The sequence below is a fragment of the Euphorbia lathyris genome, chromosome 7 (assembly GCF_963576675.1).
Source record: "Euphorbia lathyris chromosome 7, ddEupLath1.1, whole genome shotgun sequence".
Lineage (NCBI taxonomy): Eukaryota > Viridiplantae > Streptophyta > Magnoliopsida > Malpighiales > Euphorbiaceae > Euphorbia > Euphorbia lathyris.
In genome coordinates, this window is record NC_088916.1 from 1,308,615 (window position 1) to 1,326,222 (window position 17,608).

Genomic DNA, 17,608 nt, shown 5'->3' on the forward strand with positions numbered 1-17,608 from the left:
AAATATATGACACATACTGGATACCGGGTATACAAAGAGTATTCTCATACCCGTCACGGGTAAATTTTTGAGTTTGTACGTACATGTAATGTCAATAGGATCGGATACCCGCGGGTAAAGTACTCGTTACCATCCATAAAAGACTAAACTATTTATTATTACAAAAATAACGAGTAAATAGTGTATTATTAAAATACACGGAATAAACAATGTGTTAGATAAAAATATAAATTCCGTCGTGCCCTCAAATTCCATTTCTTATATAATAAGTCACCAATTTCAAAACATCAAATTTGGATAGAAGAGTTATTACATTTTCTTACAATTTCAAACTTCCATCCACATTGATAAAAACTCAAATTAATTCACAGAAGATTTCGCCGCTAGTTTCTCAACGGACCGGAGCGTACAACATCCGAACAAGCTTCACGGAGATCAGATTCAGCAGGAGGGCTACTGTTGCTTCTACCCTTTCCATGATTACTGCTACCTGTATTTAGATTTCTTCTACCGGAATCTTCGTAAAGCGTTACGGCCTTTTCGCTTTGGAACATTGCATCTTCATCCTGTGTTTGAACACTTTCAAGCAATTCAACCACCTGATTCATTAAAGGCCGTCCTTTCGGGTTTTGGCTAAGACATTGGTATGCTAAGTTTGCTACTTTCATTGCGGTTCTGACCGAATATTGCCCGTCCATTCGGGGGTCGAAGATCTTAAGAGCCTTTTTATTGTGGTTCAGAAGTGGACGAGCCCATTCGACCAAGTTGTGTTCTCGGCTCGGTCTTCCCTTGTCCAATGCCCTCCTCCCGAGAAGTAATTCAAGTAACACTACCCCAAAGCCATAAACATCACTTCTTGCAGTTAAATGTCCTGTGTAAAACACCATAAGGATTACATTGTACAGATTGTCCCTAAATACGGGTCGGTTTCAAAAAAGTCACGGAACTTCAATTGGTGCCATAAAAATCCGCACATTCAGTTAAAAAAAATTGTTCCGTCAAGGTACCAAAATAGACCTATGGATTTTGGAGAAGTATCAATCTAGGCTCCACGTACAAAATAGCACCAATATGGGCTTAATGTTTTAAAAAGGGTACCAATTTAGGCCTCGATAACGGAACGCAACACGTCATTCATATTACTCCGTTAAGTTTTATCAATTGTATGTGGAGAGAAAAATCAGAACTTAACGGAGTAATATGAATGACGTGTCTCGTTTCGTTATCGAGGCCTAAATTGGTACCTTTTTTAAGGGTTAAGCTCATTAGTGCTATTTTGTACGTGGAGCCTAAATTGATACTCTCCAAAAACCACTGACCTATTTTGGTACCTTATCCTAATAATTTCCGAATGAACACATCACACGTGTATATACACAAGTGGCATCGATGTCACATCAGATCTCCAGCCAACTGATCGATGGAAGATGGACAAGATAAGTTTTACCAATTAAGGTTAGTTTGAATCGTAAGGGCTTCAAGCCACTAAAGTTAGAGATCTCGAGTTGGAGTTCTAGTGAATGCAGCAAACTTTAATTGGAAAAGGGTACGAACACTAGGACCAAAGGCTAAAACGATATGAAAGTGTCCATGACATTAGACAAATTTCAGTGTTTACTCTTCCTGGGGAAAAATGAAAAGCCCGGTACCACAATTTCTTGCAGGTCGGGCTGCTGATGGCACCCTATGACATTTCGATGTTTACTTTCACATGAAGTACTAGCAACCTAGGAAGGAGTAAATTACACCACAATGGTATCTAAACTTTACCCTAGTTCACACTTTGGTATTTAGATTTCATTTTGCCCAAAAATTATACCTGAAGTAATGATGACCGGACAATTTAGTACGTTTTACCGGTCAATGCGAGTTTGGTGAGTAAATTACACCAATGGTACCTAAACTTTACCCTAATTCGTACTTTGTTACCTAAATTTCATTTTGTCCAAAAAATACACCTCAAGTAGAAATGACTCAGAAATTTCGTATATTTGATCAACGCGAGTTTGACCATTTTAAATTAAAAATTGAGACCTACCATATACTCAATTAACATATACAATACTAAGGGTAGTATTGTATATGTTAATTGAGTGTATGATGGATCTCATTTTTTAATTCAAAATGGTAAAATTCGCGTTGATCGGCCCTAACTGGTCAAATGTACTAAATTGTTCAGATACCATTGATGTAATTTGCTCATCAAACTCGCATTGACCGGTAAAATTTACTAAATTGTCCGGTCAGGTATATTTTTGGGACAAAATGAAATATAGTTACCAAAGTGTGAACTAAGATAAAGTTCATGTACTATTGGTGTTATTTACCCACCTGATGGGTACTCGTACAGGTGCAGCAAACAACATTTTTAAAAATATTGATATGCCAAATTTATATATATAGAGATTATAGCATTCATAAATCATTATAAACCATAAATAACCTCCGTTATAAGTAATTAATTCATCAAAATCAAACATTTTAATACTTCAAACTACCAAAAAACGGGCATCCGCTATATTCTTTTATATTGATTTATTTTTTGGATTAAACCCATATTTGTCCAGTGTGGTATTCAAAATTTTGACATTTGTCCCTTGTGTTATCATTTGGTAACATTTGCCCCTTGAAGTTCCCATAGATGACATTTAACCCATTTTGGATAGAAAACTAACCAATTTATTAAACGTTTTGCCACATTACACAGTTTTTAACATGTAATGTACAGGTGGTAAATTTAATTTATTTTCCATATAGATTTAATATGCGGATAAATAAGGAATTAATTTTTTTCTTATTTATCTACATATTAAATCTATAGAGAAAAAAAAAACAAAAAAAAATTGTTATATTTACATTCACGTGTCAAAAATTGTATGTGGCAAAAAAATTTAACAAATCGGTTAGTTTTCCATCCAAAATGGGTTAAAAATCAAGTATAGGAATACTCCACGGGCAAATGTTATCAAATAATACCACAGGCGCCCCAAATGACACAATTTTGGATACCACGGGCCCTATGAAGCACCGACTCGGGTGCAGACACGGGTGTGGACACGGCAAACGGCATTTTTAGAAAATATGAGACACGGGTGCGGCGGGACACGGCAAATTCTATATATATTAGATATAGGGCGGCCCGGTCGCACTACGCGTCCCCGCTGAGCGAGGGTCCGGGGAGGGGTCCCACCACAAGGGTGTACTGGGGGCAAGCCTTCCCCTGCCAATTTATTTTGGCAAGAGGCCGCTCCTAAGACTCGAACCCGTGACCTCTTGGTCACACGACAACAACGTTTATATATTAGATATAAAATATATATAAAAACTTGCTAAATCACAAAACAAATCGAAGAAGGAAGAGAAAGAAGCTCTAAGCGTTTATAATCGCGATACACATGTGACAATTAGATGTAGTTTAGGTTTTTTTTTGTCAAATTTTGTAATTGAACCATAGGTTTTAAAAAATTTAAAAAAAAAAACGCTAAACTTTTACATATTTTCACCATTAGCCGAGTCCCCGCCGTGTCCCTACCGTGTCACTGCCGAGTCCCATCTGTGTCCCGTGTCCCCGCCGAGTCCGACACGGCCACGGCGACCTCGGGGAAGAGTCCATGCTTCATAGCATGGGCCAAATAGGGGTTTGATCCTTCTTTTTTCTATTAGGGTTTATATATACGAACCCTTTTATGTAAAATTATTAAAAAAAATCCTATATTCTACTTAGTTAACTCAGAAGCCGTGTCCCCGAAGCGCCCCATATTAAAAAGAAAGGGGACACTTATTTTGGGGCTCACCGAACAGTCGTACGTTAACATGTCGGTGTTTCCTAGCTAGCAAGCTATTTATGTGAAGATGCAGCCGGAGACAAGAGGGCGACACAAAATGAAGTAATGTCCAGACTTGAAACAGATATTTCGTCCTCCATAAGAATGAAATATCATTTACTTCATAGTTTTTGCTAGGCAAGACTTTAAAAAATACACTATTATCCTGAAAACTTCAATAAATTAGAACCATAGTAGGAAGCACCGACACAGGTGCGGGTGCGACAAACAACATTTTTAAAAAATATGAGACCAGTACAATGGTGACACGCCAAATCTATATATATCATAAATAACACTCATAACCAGTCATTAATTCATCAAAAAGAAACATTTAATACTTCAAACTATTTAAACTACCAAAAAAAAGGGACGGCTGCTATATTCTTTTCATTAGATTTTGATATTTCTTTTTTTTACCAGGGTTCTATTTTATTTTTGTATATATCAAACCCTCTTTTTTGTAAATTATTAAAAAATACCCTATGTTCTACTTAATTAACTTAGAATTCGTGTCCCCGGAGTGTCCCCATTAAAAAAGCAAAAAAAAAAGGGACACTTATTTTGGAGTGTGTGTGTCCCTGAAGTGCCCCCCTTAAAAAAGAAGAAAAAGAGGGGACACTTATGTTGGAGTGTCAGGTGCGTGTCCCTAAAGTGTCGAAGTGTCCGATACTCGTATGTGAACCTCCTAGAAGTGTTGGTACTTCCTAGGAAGCATACAATGCAACAACAACAACAACAACAACAACAAAGCCTTAGTCCCAAAATGATTCGGGGTCGGCTAACATGAACCATCATATAAAACCGTGAAATCAAGTCGTGTCAACGACACAAATTCGCTCCCTCCACTCCGTCCTATCCACTACCATATTTTCCTCAATTCCCAGTAAACTCATATCACTCTCGATCACCCTCCTCCAAGTTTGCTTAGGTCTTCCCCTACCCCTCACCACTACATCCCTTTGCCACTCTTCGGTACTCCTAACCGGCGCATCAAGCGCTCTACGTCTCACATGGCCAAACCACCTTAGTCGGTTTTCTCTCATTTTATTCTCAATAGATGTGACCCCTACTTTTGTCCTAATTATTTCATTACTCACCCGATCCTTTCTCGTATGACCACACATCCATCTCAACATACGCATCTCCGCCACCGACATCTTATGGATGTGACAGTGTTTCACTGCCCAACACTCCGTACCATATAACCATACAATGCAACAATTTAAAGCAATTTATTACTTCATACTCACCAGTCATAACATACTCAGGTGCAGCATATCCATATGTACCCATCACCCGTGTTGAAACATGTGTCTGGTCTCCCATCGGTCCATCCTTTGCAAGCCCGAAATCTGAAAGCTTTGCATTGAAGTTCTGCATGTTGTTACAAAAATTCAGCAAACAAAAGTAAACTAATAACAAGAACCAACAATAATAAACCTATGTTGCACAGAAACTCTTCTTCGTTAGGGTTTCCCCATTTCCGTTTCCATTACCATTTCCTAGCTATATTTTTCGAGAAATAACGCGGTTTCCGTTTCTGCGCAACATAGTAATAAGCAGCAAGGCGTAAATAAAAAGTAATAGCAGGTCATCACCTCATCAAGTAGAATGTTGGATGTCTTGAAGTCACGATATATAATCGATCTCTCTGCACAATGAAGAAAAGCAAGTCCTTTTGCTGCATCCAGAGCAATCTTCATTCTTTTTGACCAAGTCAACGTGCAACCCACTCCTAATAACACCAACAACAAATAGAAAATTATGAACATAATACTTTCTTCCTTTAGTTTAATTTTATAACCAATATATCACATCTCCCAAAAGTTGAAAACCCGGAAGGAAAAAGAAAGATTGATTCTCAAATGATTGAAAATGAGGTGAAAACTGGAATGAAAAATCTCCTAAAGGGACCAATTAAGGTTGACTTGAGTGGTTAAGGGCCTCAAGTCGCTTAAGCTAGATCTTGAGTTCGAGTCCTAGCTTACGCAGAAAGCTTTAATTGGAAGAGTATCCACCTAAAGGGCGTCTGACGAGCCTCAAACCAAGAAATTGGACAAACTATATATATAAAAAAATCTCCCATAGGGAGGAACCAAATGTTACTTCATGGGGTGACAATGAAGTTCAATTTTATTACTTAATTCCTTGACAAAAAAATATCATTCCGTAGTTTTTTTCCACACTTTTATCAATCTTAAAACACATTCATCTACCGGAGTTTTCCGTGTATCCCAACACATTTACCTAATTGATGAGAATTAAAATTGCAGATTCAGAATGGACGGAAAAAGGAATTGGTTGAAGTTATAGATTCAGCAATTGATGGGTAGAGGAACGCTCAAGCAGAATGCAAAACCAAGGACCGATCATCCACAATGAAACCAATATAGCTTTAGGTTGCATGGATATCGGAAACTGAGAAACTAGCATTAACAATATTGATAAGTTGAAGCTGGATATACATTAGCCACTAGAGCTTCAAAAAAAATTGATTTGAAAATGAAATTTTATGTGGAAATGACATGTTATGCTTGATTAAAACGTGGGTACCTGAGATCAACTAAGTGAAACAAGTTGAGGAAAATGTTAGGATTAGTTTAATCTTGTGCTGCAAGAGTGACACTCTGGCAGAGATTTTTTAGCACTTGCAAATGGAAAGAGATTGAACTCCAGATTCAGGGAGAGCTAAGCAAGAGATGTCCTTGCTTATAATTCTTATGCACAATAGAGTTATGCCATAGTTAGTTGTGAAAGGCGCAAGGCTCAGGCGCACGCCCGAGCAACACAAGGCGCACCAAAACAAAATAACATGTAAAATTATAAATAACACTCGACATTTCTAAAATGACACAAATAGTCAAATAACAACAATTTCAATCTTAAAATGCATGAGATAAATTCTAATTAACTGCTAAGACAATTATAATTCGTAATAAAATTTAAATCTAAACTAAAGACTAAAGTTCAACTTCAACGAAACACTAAGTTACTAACTAGTAGTCTAATAATAACTAGTACTCCTCAAGCAAGACTAGTAAACTATTTAGTCTTTATAGTCCTTATTAAGAGTTAAATGCACCATTGGTTACTGTACTTACATATGTAGCCACCACGTGGCAGGTGGCGCATACGTAGCCGCCACGTGTCGTTTCGGTCAGAGATCTGAGTTGACTCATAAAGTTAGTGATTTTATTGAGACAAATTGAAGTTGAGTGACCATTTTGAGACAACCATGTAAGTACAGTGACCAATGGTGCATTTAACCCTCCTTATTCATCATGTGTCACCGTCATCCCTATCATTTCCTACATCATCAAATTCTTCTTCAAGGTTCTCAATCTCATCATCATCATCTTTTTCTTTCTTTTTCAAATTTAATTTGAGTCCTTAATCCTAAAGTTTTCCTATGGCTGTGATTAGAAGCTGAAAAAACCCTCAAAGCACCTAAAAACCCCTATAGCCAAGGCGCGCCTCCCACCTGGCTGAAATCGCCCGCCTCACACCTATGAAGGTGCTAACCTTTGTGCCTTGCGTCAGCGAGGCGCACCTTTGACAACTATGGGTTATGTTGGGCTTTCAAGAGATTCCCCTAAGATGGATTTGCTAACCTTTTGCTCTGAGCCTACGGATAATATAAAATTCACAGTTTATTCATGTAAGGTGCAAAATAAAATAGGTAAACGCAAATGTTCATAGGAATAAAGGATTGCTGAGAGTACTTGTAGGTTGAAGATCTTTACTGAGGATCATGAACCAAAAGACAGTAGCTATGTATGTCCTATCCAACATAGCCCCCTAACATAATATTGTGGAAAAAGTTACACTTGTATGCACCAAGATATGCTTCATTCATGGGTCAAATGCATCGTTGGTTACCGAACTTTCATGGTTTTGAAATATGTCTCAATTAAGCCGATCCGGCGACTTCAAGACAAAAAGACACCGGAAAAATGATGTGACTTCAACACCAGCACTGGTCAACTTTCACTGTTGACTGAAACAATACGTTGGTGTCACCTAGATAACACATGTTTGCCACCTAGCTGATCGAAACCACACGTGTGAACGTGTCAGCTAGGTGGCAGCCACGTATCATTTTGGTCAGGTAGTCACATATCGTTCTGATCATGGTGAAAATTGACTATTGCATGTGGCAACCACGTCAATATTCAAGTGCCTAAAATTCAAAGTTGAATGATTTTATTGAGACAAATTAAAGTTGAGCGACCATTTTGAGACAACCATGGAAGTTCAGGACCAATGGTGCATTTAACCCCTTCATTCATGTCAAACTAGTTATTATAGAAACCCCATTATTGTAGTTGCTAGAGCCACTTACTACGGAAAAGATGTGTCTCCAAGCTCCCAGATGCCATGTACTCATAGACCAATAGTCTGTGCTCATCTTCACAGCAATATCCAATAAGCCTCACAAGGTTTGGGTGACTTAGTTGACCTAAATAGTTGACTTCGGCCTGCAAATAAGACAAATGAATTATGAATACATAGAAACGAAGTTCCTTAGTAAATGAATAGTACAAAAGAAAAAACAGAGTTTTCATATGAAATATCTTAATTCTATGGTCAATTCTAGAGAATATGATGCTAGATTATTTTCCCTTCAAATCAATGCCAGTGTTTTATCCAACATAGCAAAGTATATAATGAATATCAAATTGGTTTTTATCGGATATTATTAATATGAATTGGGCCTTTAACTATCAGCTTAATCTTTTAGTTCAATTGGTTCCATGGCATGGTATCAGTGCCTCTTTGACCAAGTGATCAAGGATTCGATTCCTGGTAACGTCATTTGTTGATTTAATTTCAACACATGGTAAGATGGACATGTTTTGTTCACGCTTCAAGCTCGTGCGGGGTGTGTCAGGTATTAATATGAATGGAGTCTTTAACTATCAACTTAAACTTTTAGTTCAATTGGTTCCATGACGGTTTTCATTTAGACAATAATTCCTTGGTAATTAACCTTCCACACTTGATTGCCTAAAGGAGTGCCAAAGTGACAATCTTATGTTATCTGTCCACATAAAATTATGAAATACTGAGCACATGAACACGAAGTGCAATTTAAGTGCTGTGTGAATAAAGTTGCTCCTCCTAACCTTCCACACAAAGTAAAAATAAAAAACCCTGCTATTAGACCAGTTATAATTATTAACAAAATGCTGGCACCTAGACACAACAATTTCATAACATGAGCATTGCTAAAAGCCTAAAACATAGGTACTGATACAAATGTTTTGAAACCCCATGCTTGACTAAACAAGAAATTAAATTTTGAGGAGATGGTGGTTCCACCGGGTACTGAATACTGATATATAATATATTGAAAACATAATCTAAGATGCTCTAGACATTTCCAACATAAATGTCCTACTGCACTGGTGCAACCAAACATGAGAAATTCAAGACTCTGAAAAGCAGAAGAAACCTTAAAGATCTAAATGGTGTAAAATAAACAAAGACTCAACAATTCAATATATGGTTGCAAACTATGTTGCCCAGGCACGGATACGGACACGAAAAACATCATTTGTATAAAACAGAAACATGGAGGAAACGTATAAATATTAAAAATATTCAGGCACATTTATAAATATTAAAAATATATTTTTATATTTGAATTTTTGTAATATAACTAAATAAATACCTATAAAAGAAATTTAAAAACTCCATAAGAAGTAGTAGCATGTTCCAGTGTTGAAGCAAATTTTTAGAACAGACCAAAGAATTTTAGTTTGTGATTTGTGAAAGATTACTGCAGCATATTTGTATAGATGGAGAAGTTTGAGAGTCAGTTTTCGTATTAGGAGTTGCATCAATTCCCTCTGTCCTTTGGTTATCTGCAACTGCAATGACTCTGTTTGTCTCTGTTTTTAGAGTCGCATCGTATCCCAATCTGTAACTGTCACACCCGACCCTAAACGACCTCAATCGGCATCGGGCGTGAAATAGAAAGATCACAAGACACGGACGTGACAGTAACTGCTCTCTTCTCTGTCTTTTGGTTTATTTCAGATGTTACATTTTCTGCACATAAATATCGACCTACTCCTCTGGTTATTCGACCATTACTACAATTGGGCTCTGTTTACCTCTGTTTTTTTTTTCTGAAATGAAATTCAACCATTTTTTGTCCGGGAAACACGTTATTTCCCAGACTGATTCGCATATCCAATTTCTGAATATTAGGGAAACGGCCCCGAAACGTATCCAAACCGTATCGGAAACGTGACACGCAGGCATGTTGATGTTTCCGTGTTTCATAGGTTGCAAACATGCCTTGAAGGACTTCATTATGGAAGTAAATTAGACATGTTGGAAGAAGAATGAGAATATTTTCTCACAAAAATTCCTCCTAGGCTTCTGGTAGTTACTGCCCTTTCCCCCAATTCACCCTACTCGCTCTCAACCCAAAATGAAGAATAAGAAACTTGCCTATAAAAAATCTAATAAAAAAAGGCTTATCTATAGTATAGACTAAAAGAAACTTAAGAAAGTAGTTCTATAGATTTTACATGGACAATAAATTTAGTAATGTTGATTTATGAGATTTAGAAATGAAATATCAACCCAAAAGCCATACTAAGAAATGAATCACTATGGCAATAGGTCATCGAAAGGATCTCGGAGATCCAAAAAAGCACGAAAGCCACAATCTTTCAAAAAATGGATTCCTATTCGAAAAGTGCATAACCGCATGGATCAGCTCATACTAACCCGTCAATTAAGAATCCAATTCGGGATTTTCCTTGGGAGGTGTCGGGAAGGAATTGGAATGTAATAATATCGATTCATACAGATGTAGAAGAAAAGGTTCTCTATTTTCGTCAAATCCTAAATCAATATGACTTTTGGACTGTTACTTTCATTTTTTAGTTTCATACATCTTCATACCAATTACAAACCAAGTATGTGAATAAAAATGCTTATCTGTCTTATGATCAAACTGACTAATTTTTTTCTTCTTCTCTTCCCCTTCAATTTTAGAAAGAGATTATTCTCTCATATACTTAAAAAATATGAGTAACTGCATAGATATATGCTAGGGCAAACAGTTGAGCAACTTAAGCAATCTTGGTTTGCGGAGTTTAAAAAACATGGTGGATTTTATGAAATACTTGGAATTAAGAATCCTTGAATTTACATGCTATTCATTTGATGCATTTTTACCATCTCCATTCTGTGTGAAGCCATACGAAATCTATGAAAAGCTTTAGGGTACTCAGATTTAAGAAAAATCTGAGTAGATTCCCTCAAATCATTCAAAATAAGGAATCCATCTCCTACAAGGGTTTTCAAAATCCCTCATTTTGAGGGGTTTCAATGAATCATTGGTTTTGCAAAAAAAAAATCCCACATTTCATCAACAGAACTGTGGAATTCATCAAAATCTTCAGTTGCCCCTCTATTGTTAAAAGGGAAAATAGAAACTAGGACTTACAGGGACTGTGGCTCTGAAAAGAGTTCAAAGTGACAAATATGGAGGCTTTATCCAGAAGCATACAGGAGCATGCCAGTATGCAGCTTCTATGATGCGAGAATTCAACAATTTTCAGTTGCTGGTTCATGAGACGCCATCAAACTAAGGTAAGCATTTCATTTATCTATCTTTGGAGTTATTAAATGCAACACAGGATTCTAATATAACAATGGAGATTTAGATGCAACTCTCTAACACTGTTATTAGAATCTCACTATCCGAATTCGATTCACCTCTACTTCGAGCCGAATCTACAGGGTGAATCTAAATTATAACAAAATCATACAATTTGATTCAATTCAGCTCTATTTTGAGCCGAATCTTCATCATTGTTCATAAAAAACTTCAACAATACTAACTACTAAACTCACTCCCCTCTAGTCCGATTGTTATTTATCAAGTTATCAACTCAAACTAATTCCATTCCATCATTATCAAGTTCACAACAAGGAAAAAAAACAGAGTCAGAAACTCAAACTCTCCATCTCAACTAAGTTATTAAACCAAGTCCGGTTTGTGAATTAGTTTTATTAGGATTGCATTTGCATTAGATTTGAATTTTAAGTACTTGGTTGATATGAATTTGAACCAAATCTTACTATTCGATTCGAGTCACGATTCACAAATGTGGATTTTGATTCACGAGTCTGAATATCGATTTGACAACTATGTTCTCTAGCAAATGAATGTATTATGATTGGAACCCCTATATAAAATTGCTCCACTTCTAAATTCTCTGACTCGTCACAAAAACTTCTAAGGATCATTAAAAGCAACTATAATTTATAGATATGTAAATCCAAGCAGAGAAAAGAACAAGATGAGGCAAATACCAGCCATTCTCTGTCACCTTGCAACCCATCAGGATTAAGCTCTTTTATGGCAACCGCAACGGTCTCCCGACCAGGCCTTATGCTTTCGTCTAGGAAACCTTTATAAACAACTCCAAATCCACCTTCACCGATAATATAATCTGGCCGGAAATGCTTTGTGGCTAATGTCATTTCTCCATATGTAAAATTATCAACATTACTATACCCAGGACTTTGACGAAGATCAATGACATTCATGGGGATCATAGAGGCGTTGCTTGTGCTTTTACGCTCAAATGATTCTGGCCTATCTAATTTACTAGAAGCCTTACTAAAGTCTCCTTTTGAATTGGTTTCACCTGGAAAATTAATGAACATATGATCAAGATACATAAAAGATACAGTCAAGTCATTCTTCTCAAATTCTCTAAATAACTGGTGGATTTTGGAAACATCAGACAATAACTAATCATCAAAAGCCCAACTTGCTCAATTTTCTGCTCTCAAACTTGTTAGATTTTCTTCTAATGATATAACTTGGCAAAATCAAATTCTCACAAGAATGTAAAAAGATTTAAAATGGTTGGCCTATTTGCTCTAAGTTAGTATATGAACTATATAAATTGTTAACTCATAGTTGTGAAAGGCGCACGCCCGAGCGACCCAAGGCGCACCAAAACAAAATAACATATAAATAACAATACTTAACATTTCTAAATGACACAAATAGTCAAATAACAACAATTTTAATCATAAAACGCATGATTAGATTCTAATTAACTACTAAGACAATTCTAATTCATAATAAAATGGCCTAATACATTCCCAACCCCACCCCCAATTTGTCCAAAAACTGCAACTAACCCCTAAACTTTAAAACGTTACAACTAACCCCTCGATTTGCTTATTTGGAACAAATAACCAAATAAGCCCTCAAATAGGTTAATATATGTGATTTTGAGAGATCTTTTTGCCATTTTGTTAATGTATTGCAAATATTTTGTTAACTTTATGTTGAATGTTTTTTGGGTTTAGGGGTTATTTTTTCCAAATAAGCAACTTGAGGGGTTATTTGTTCCAAATAAGCAACTTGAGGGTTAGTTGTTCCAAATAAGCAAGTTGAGGGGTTAGTTTCAACGTTTTGAACTTCAGGGGTCATTTGCAGTTTTTGGACAACTTGGGGGTTGGGGATGAATTAAGCCTAATAAAATTTAAATCTAAACTAAAGATCAAAGTTCAACTAAACACCAAGTTACTAACTAATAGTCTAATAATAACTACTTTTCCTCAAGCAAGACTAATAAACTCTTTAATCTTTTTATAGTCCTTATTCATCATCAAAGTCACCATCACTCTCCATCATCATCATATTCTTTCTTCAAGGTCCTGAAAATTTCCTACGTCTGTGATTAGAAGTAGAGAGAACCCTCAAAGCCCCTAAAAACCCCTACAACAGTGCCTAGGAGGCCCTTACCTTGAGGCCCGCGCCTGGCTGACATAGCCAGCCTCACACCTACAGTCTCTGAGCCTTGACTCAGGCGCGCCTTTGACAACTATGACTGGTTACTTGAATTACCAGAATCAAACAAATTGACAGAAATTATAAAGTCTCTACAACCTAGGGTTAAATGCAACGTTGGTCACTGAACTTACATGGTTACCTCAACATGGTCACTCGACTTCATTTTGTCTCAATAAAATCACTCAACTTTGACTTTTGACTCAATTAGGTCACTCAAGCAATTTCAGTGGTTAAAAGGCACCTGCCACGATAACATGAGTCAACTCAAATTTCTGACGGAAACGACACGGGACAGCTACGTTTCGGTTATTTTTATGAAAAAAAAATAAGTTATGTTTTTTTTTCCATAAAATTAACCGACATGTGATTGCCAAGTGGCCCATATGAGGATTACATGTGTCATTTCAATTAGAGATCTGAGTTGACTTATTTTGATATGTCACCCATGACATCATTCCTATCCCTTTGACAATATGACTGGTTACTTGAATTACCAGAATCAAACAAATTGACATAAAGTCTCTACAACCTAGGGTTAAATGCAACGTTGGTCACTGAACTTACATGGTTGTCTCAAAATGGTAACTCGACTCCAATTTGTCTCAATAAAATCACTCAACTTTGAGTTTTGACTCAATTAGGTCATTTTGCCAATCTCAGTGCTTAAAAGGCACCAGCCATGGCACAATAACACAAGTCAACTCAAATTTCTGACCGAAATGACATGGGACAGCTACGTGTCGGTTATTTTTATGAAAAAAATTAAGTTATGTTTTTTTCCATAAAATTAACTGACATGTGATTGCAGGTGGCGCATATGAGGATTACATGTGTCATTTGAACTAGAGATCTCAGTTGACTTATTTTGATGTGTCACCTATGGCATCATTCCTATCCCTCCTAATCACTGAAATCATCGGAGCGGTCTGGCATCATTCCTATCCCTTTTAATCACTAAAATCATCGGAGTGGCCTGGCATCATTCCTATCACTTTTAATCACTAAAATCATAGGAGTGGCCTAATTGAGACAAAACTCAAAATTGAGTGATTTTATTGAGACAAATTGAAGTTGAACATTTTGAAACAACCATGTAACCAATGATGCATCTAACTCCTACAACCTATGTCGCAAGGAAACTCTTCTTCACTAGAGTTTAGTGGGAGTTTCTTTTCCATTTTCATTACAGTTTCCTAGCTAATTTTTCTTACAAATAACATCGGTTGTCCATTTCGGTTTCCTTGCAACATATTCTACAACCAATTACAATACAGTGCACCACTGACATCTAAAAGTTCCGAAACATACATCATGAAAGCATACCATTTCTCCAAGAGCAAAATACAAGGAAGGCAGATTTTAGATTTTTGACCCATCCATTACAACAAAATTGAATTTAAACAATGTTCATGTAGAGGAAAACACAATGTAAATAAATGAATCAAATACCTCTGCTAGAAGATTGTAGTTCCCGTGAAAATTTCTCTCCCTCAATGCTAAAACAGATCCCCATAAATCTGGACCTTAAACCGCGTTTGGATCTACTAAATTTCATCTTTCCATTAATTAAAAATCACAACCTTATCCGCCGCAAAATTTTCAAAAATCAATAATACAAAGGGGTTTCTATTTTAAAGAGGATAAAGAAATGGAAAATGGATCTGCTTCTACCCAAATCACAAATGGGCCGCCGGAAGTATAAAACTCTCCGGCAGAAATACTACCAAGAATTTACCCGGCGTGAAGCAGTGTCCTGAGGAAAACAACAACGACAAGAAGAATTAGATGGAATGATTGTTGTTTTAATTTTGAAAGTAGAGAGAGAAAGAGAATGATTGGTTTTGATTCAAAAAAATTGCAAATCAAATGATGAAATTTTGTTCCGGAGAGAAGATTAGACATGAAAATGAAGAAATTTCGGTGGAAGGACAAGCGCCAAAAACGCCAAAGCAAGCGGGCCCTTGTGTCTTTTGCCTTTATGGTTCTAACCCTCGACTTTACATTAATTTCTCTTTTGCCATTTCCATTTTTTACACAATTAAAATTAGAAAGAAAAAATGAAAATATCTATATAATAGGTCCGAGTAAAATAACCGGTAATTAGGGATGCAAGTGAAGCGCGAATTCCCCGTCCTCATCGGTGACCCGTCCCGATGGAGATATGGAATCACCGATAAGAATCCCCATAGGATGGAGATGGGGATAACATTATCCCCCGTAACGGGGATGGGACGAGGATGAGGAATGGTATCCCTGTCCCGTAGGGATCGACCCCGCCTCATTAATCCCCGATGGGTAATCCCCAACGGATGTCCAATTATTCCCCATTATAATTAAAATTATATTTTAAAAATTATAATTTATAAAAATAAACTTAAATTAAATAGACTTATTTTCAAAATAAAAAATTAAATGGGACTAAATGAATATTTTTATTAACAAGGACTAAATGAATAGTTTTAGTATATACTTTTTTTTAATACAAATGGTGATTCCCCGTGGGGACGTGAATATGGAATAGGGAAAACGTGTTTTTAAACGGTGATGGAGATCCCCGGGGGGACGAGGATTCCCCGCGGGATGGGGATGGGGGGACAAATATGTACTCGTCTGTCTCGCGGGGATAGAAATGGGGAATTCTCGACTAGTCGGGGATGGGGATGAGAAATGCATTCTCCGCCCCGTTTGCATCCATACCGGTAATCGATGAACAAACCTATAACCGAACACATATTTTAGTTTGGTTTGGTTATTTTTATTATCTGGTTCTATTCGATTTTTCATTTAGGCATAGTTTGGTTATCGGTTATTAAGGTAAAAAAAATCGATTTAATTGAAACCAAACTGAAATTTATATATATAAACAAAAAAAATTATAACCTTATTTCATATTTAACAAACCGGAGTGTTATTAGGTTTTGAAAATGTCAAATCAATGTTCAACTTTAATAAAATTCAAATTTATAAGAGATTGTAATGTTTTCTTCATAAATATATATATATATATATATATATATATATATATATATATATAAATTGTAATTTTAAACATTAAATTAGAAATTTAAATGTTTCGGACAAAAGATTAATTATATTTTTTCTGAGACACGATGAGAGAAAGAGAAAGGGCTAGGGAGAGCGATCGGGTGAGGGAGAGGTCACGGGAGCGGGATCAAGCGGCGTTTGGCGGAGGGCAGGCGAGGAAGGGGGGCGAGAGGCCGGATCAGGCTGGGGGATTGGGAGGAGGGGTGGATTTGGGGGCGATAGGGGCGACAGGGACGCGACTGGGAATGGAAGGGGTGAGATCCACAGATATGGGCGAGAAGCGGGAGGTTTTGGCAGTCCAGGAGGGCCACTCGGAAGTTCTGAAAGGTTTGTCGGCAGGCCATGAAGGAGGGATGGGCGAGGTCTTCGGATCTGTGGCGGCAAGAGAGAGTGACGCGGGCAGTAAGGGATCGGCAGTCCATGGAGGCGGGCCGTCTGTCCAGGAAGGCAGGCCGGCAGTCCAGATGGGCGGGCCGGCAGTCCAGGGGGTTGCGGTTCATGACAAAACCATATCCAATTTGAAATTGGGTGCTAGGTCTTTTGTTGACGCTCTGAACAAAAATTCTATCGAGCAAGTCTTGGGGAAAACCTCCTGGAGAGATACTGTGATGGGGGTGGTCGAGGAAGAACCCGTGTTAGATGAAGAAATTGTAGAGGATGAGTCTGAGGAGGTCTATTTTGACTCTGATGTTGAGGATGGAGATCAGGATGACCCGTTATGTCTTGTGATTCGACTATCCTCGGCGGATAAACGCGCCCTCAGATCTAAATGGAAGTTAGCTTTAATAGTTACTGTGCTTGGTAAAAGGATCAGTTTTAATTATTTTGCTCAGAGAATCCAGGCGCAGTGGGCAAAAAAAGGGGAAGTCGCCATTACTGACTTAGAGAATGATTA

General features: G+C 37.2%; 1 protein-coding gene across 1 annotated transcript; it reads right to left on the reverse strand.

Annotated features, from left to right (window-relative positions):
* Positions 1-132: 132 nt before the first annotated feature.
* LOC136235717 (probable serine/threonine-protein kinase PBL17) lies at positions 133-15,561 on the reverse strand. The gene is made up of 6 exons (XM_066025609.1): positions 15,118-15,561; positions 12,168-12,505; positions 8,170-8,305; positions 5,426-5,562; positions 5,078-5,201; positions 133-871 (listed from the first exon to the last, which is right to left on the reverse strand). The coding sequence occupies exons 1-6, from the start codon at positions 15,221-15,223 to the stop codon at positions 384-386; spliced, it is 1,329 nt and encodes a 442-aa protein (XP_065881681.1). The 5' UTR covers positions 15,224-15,561; the 3' UTR covers positions 133-383.
* Positions 15,562-17,608: the final 2,047 nt, after the last annotated feature.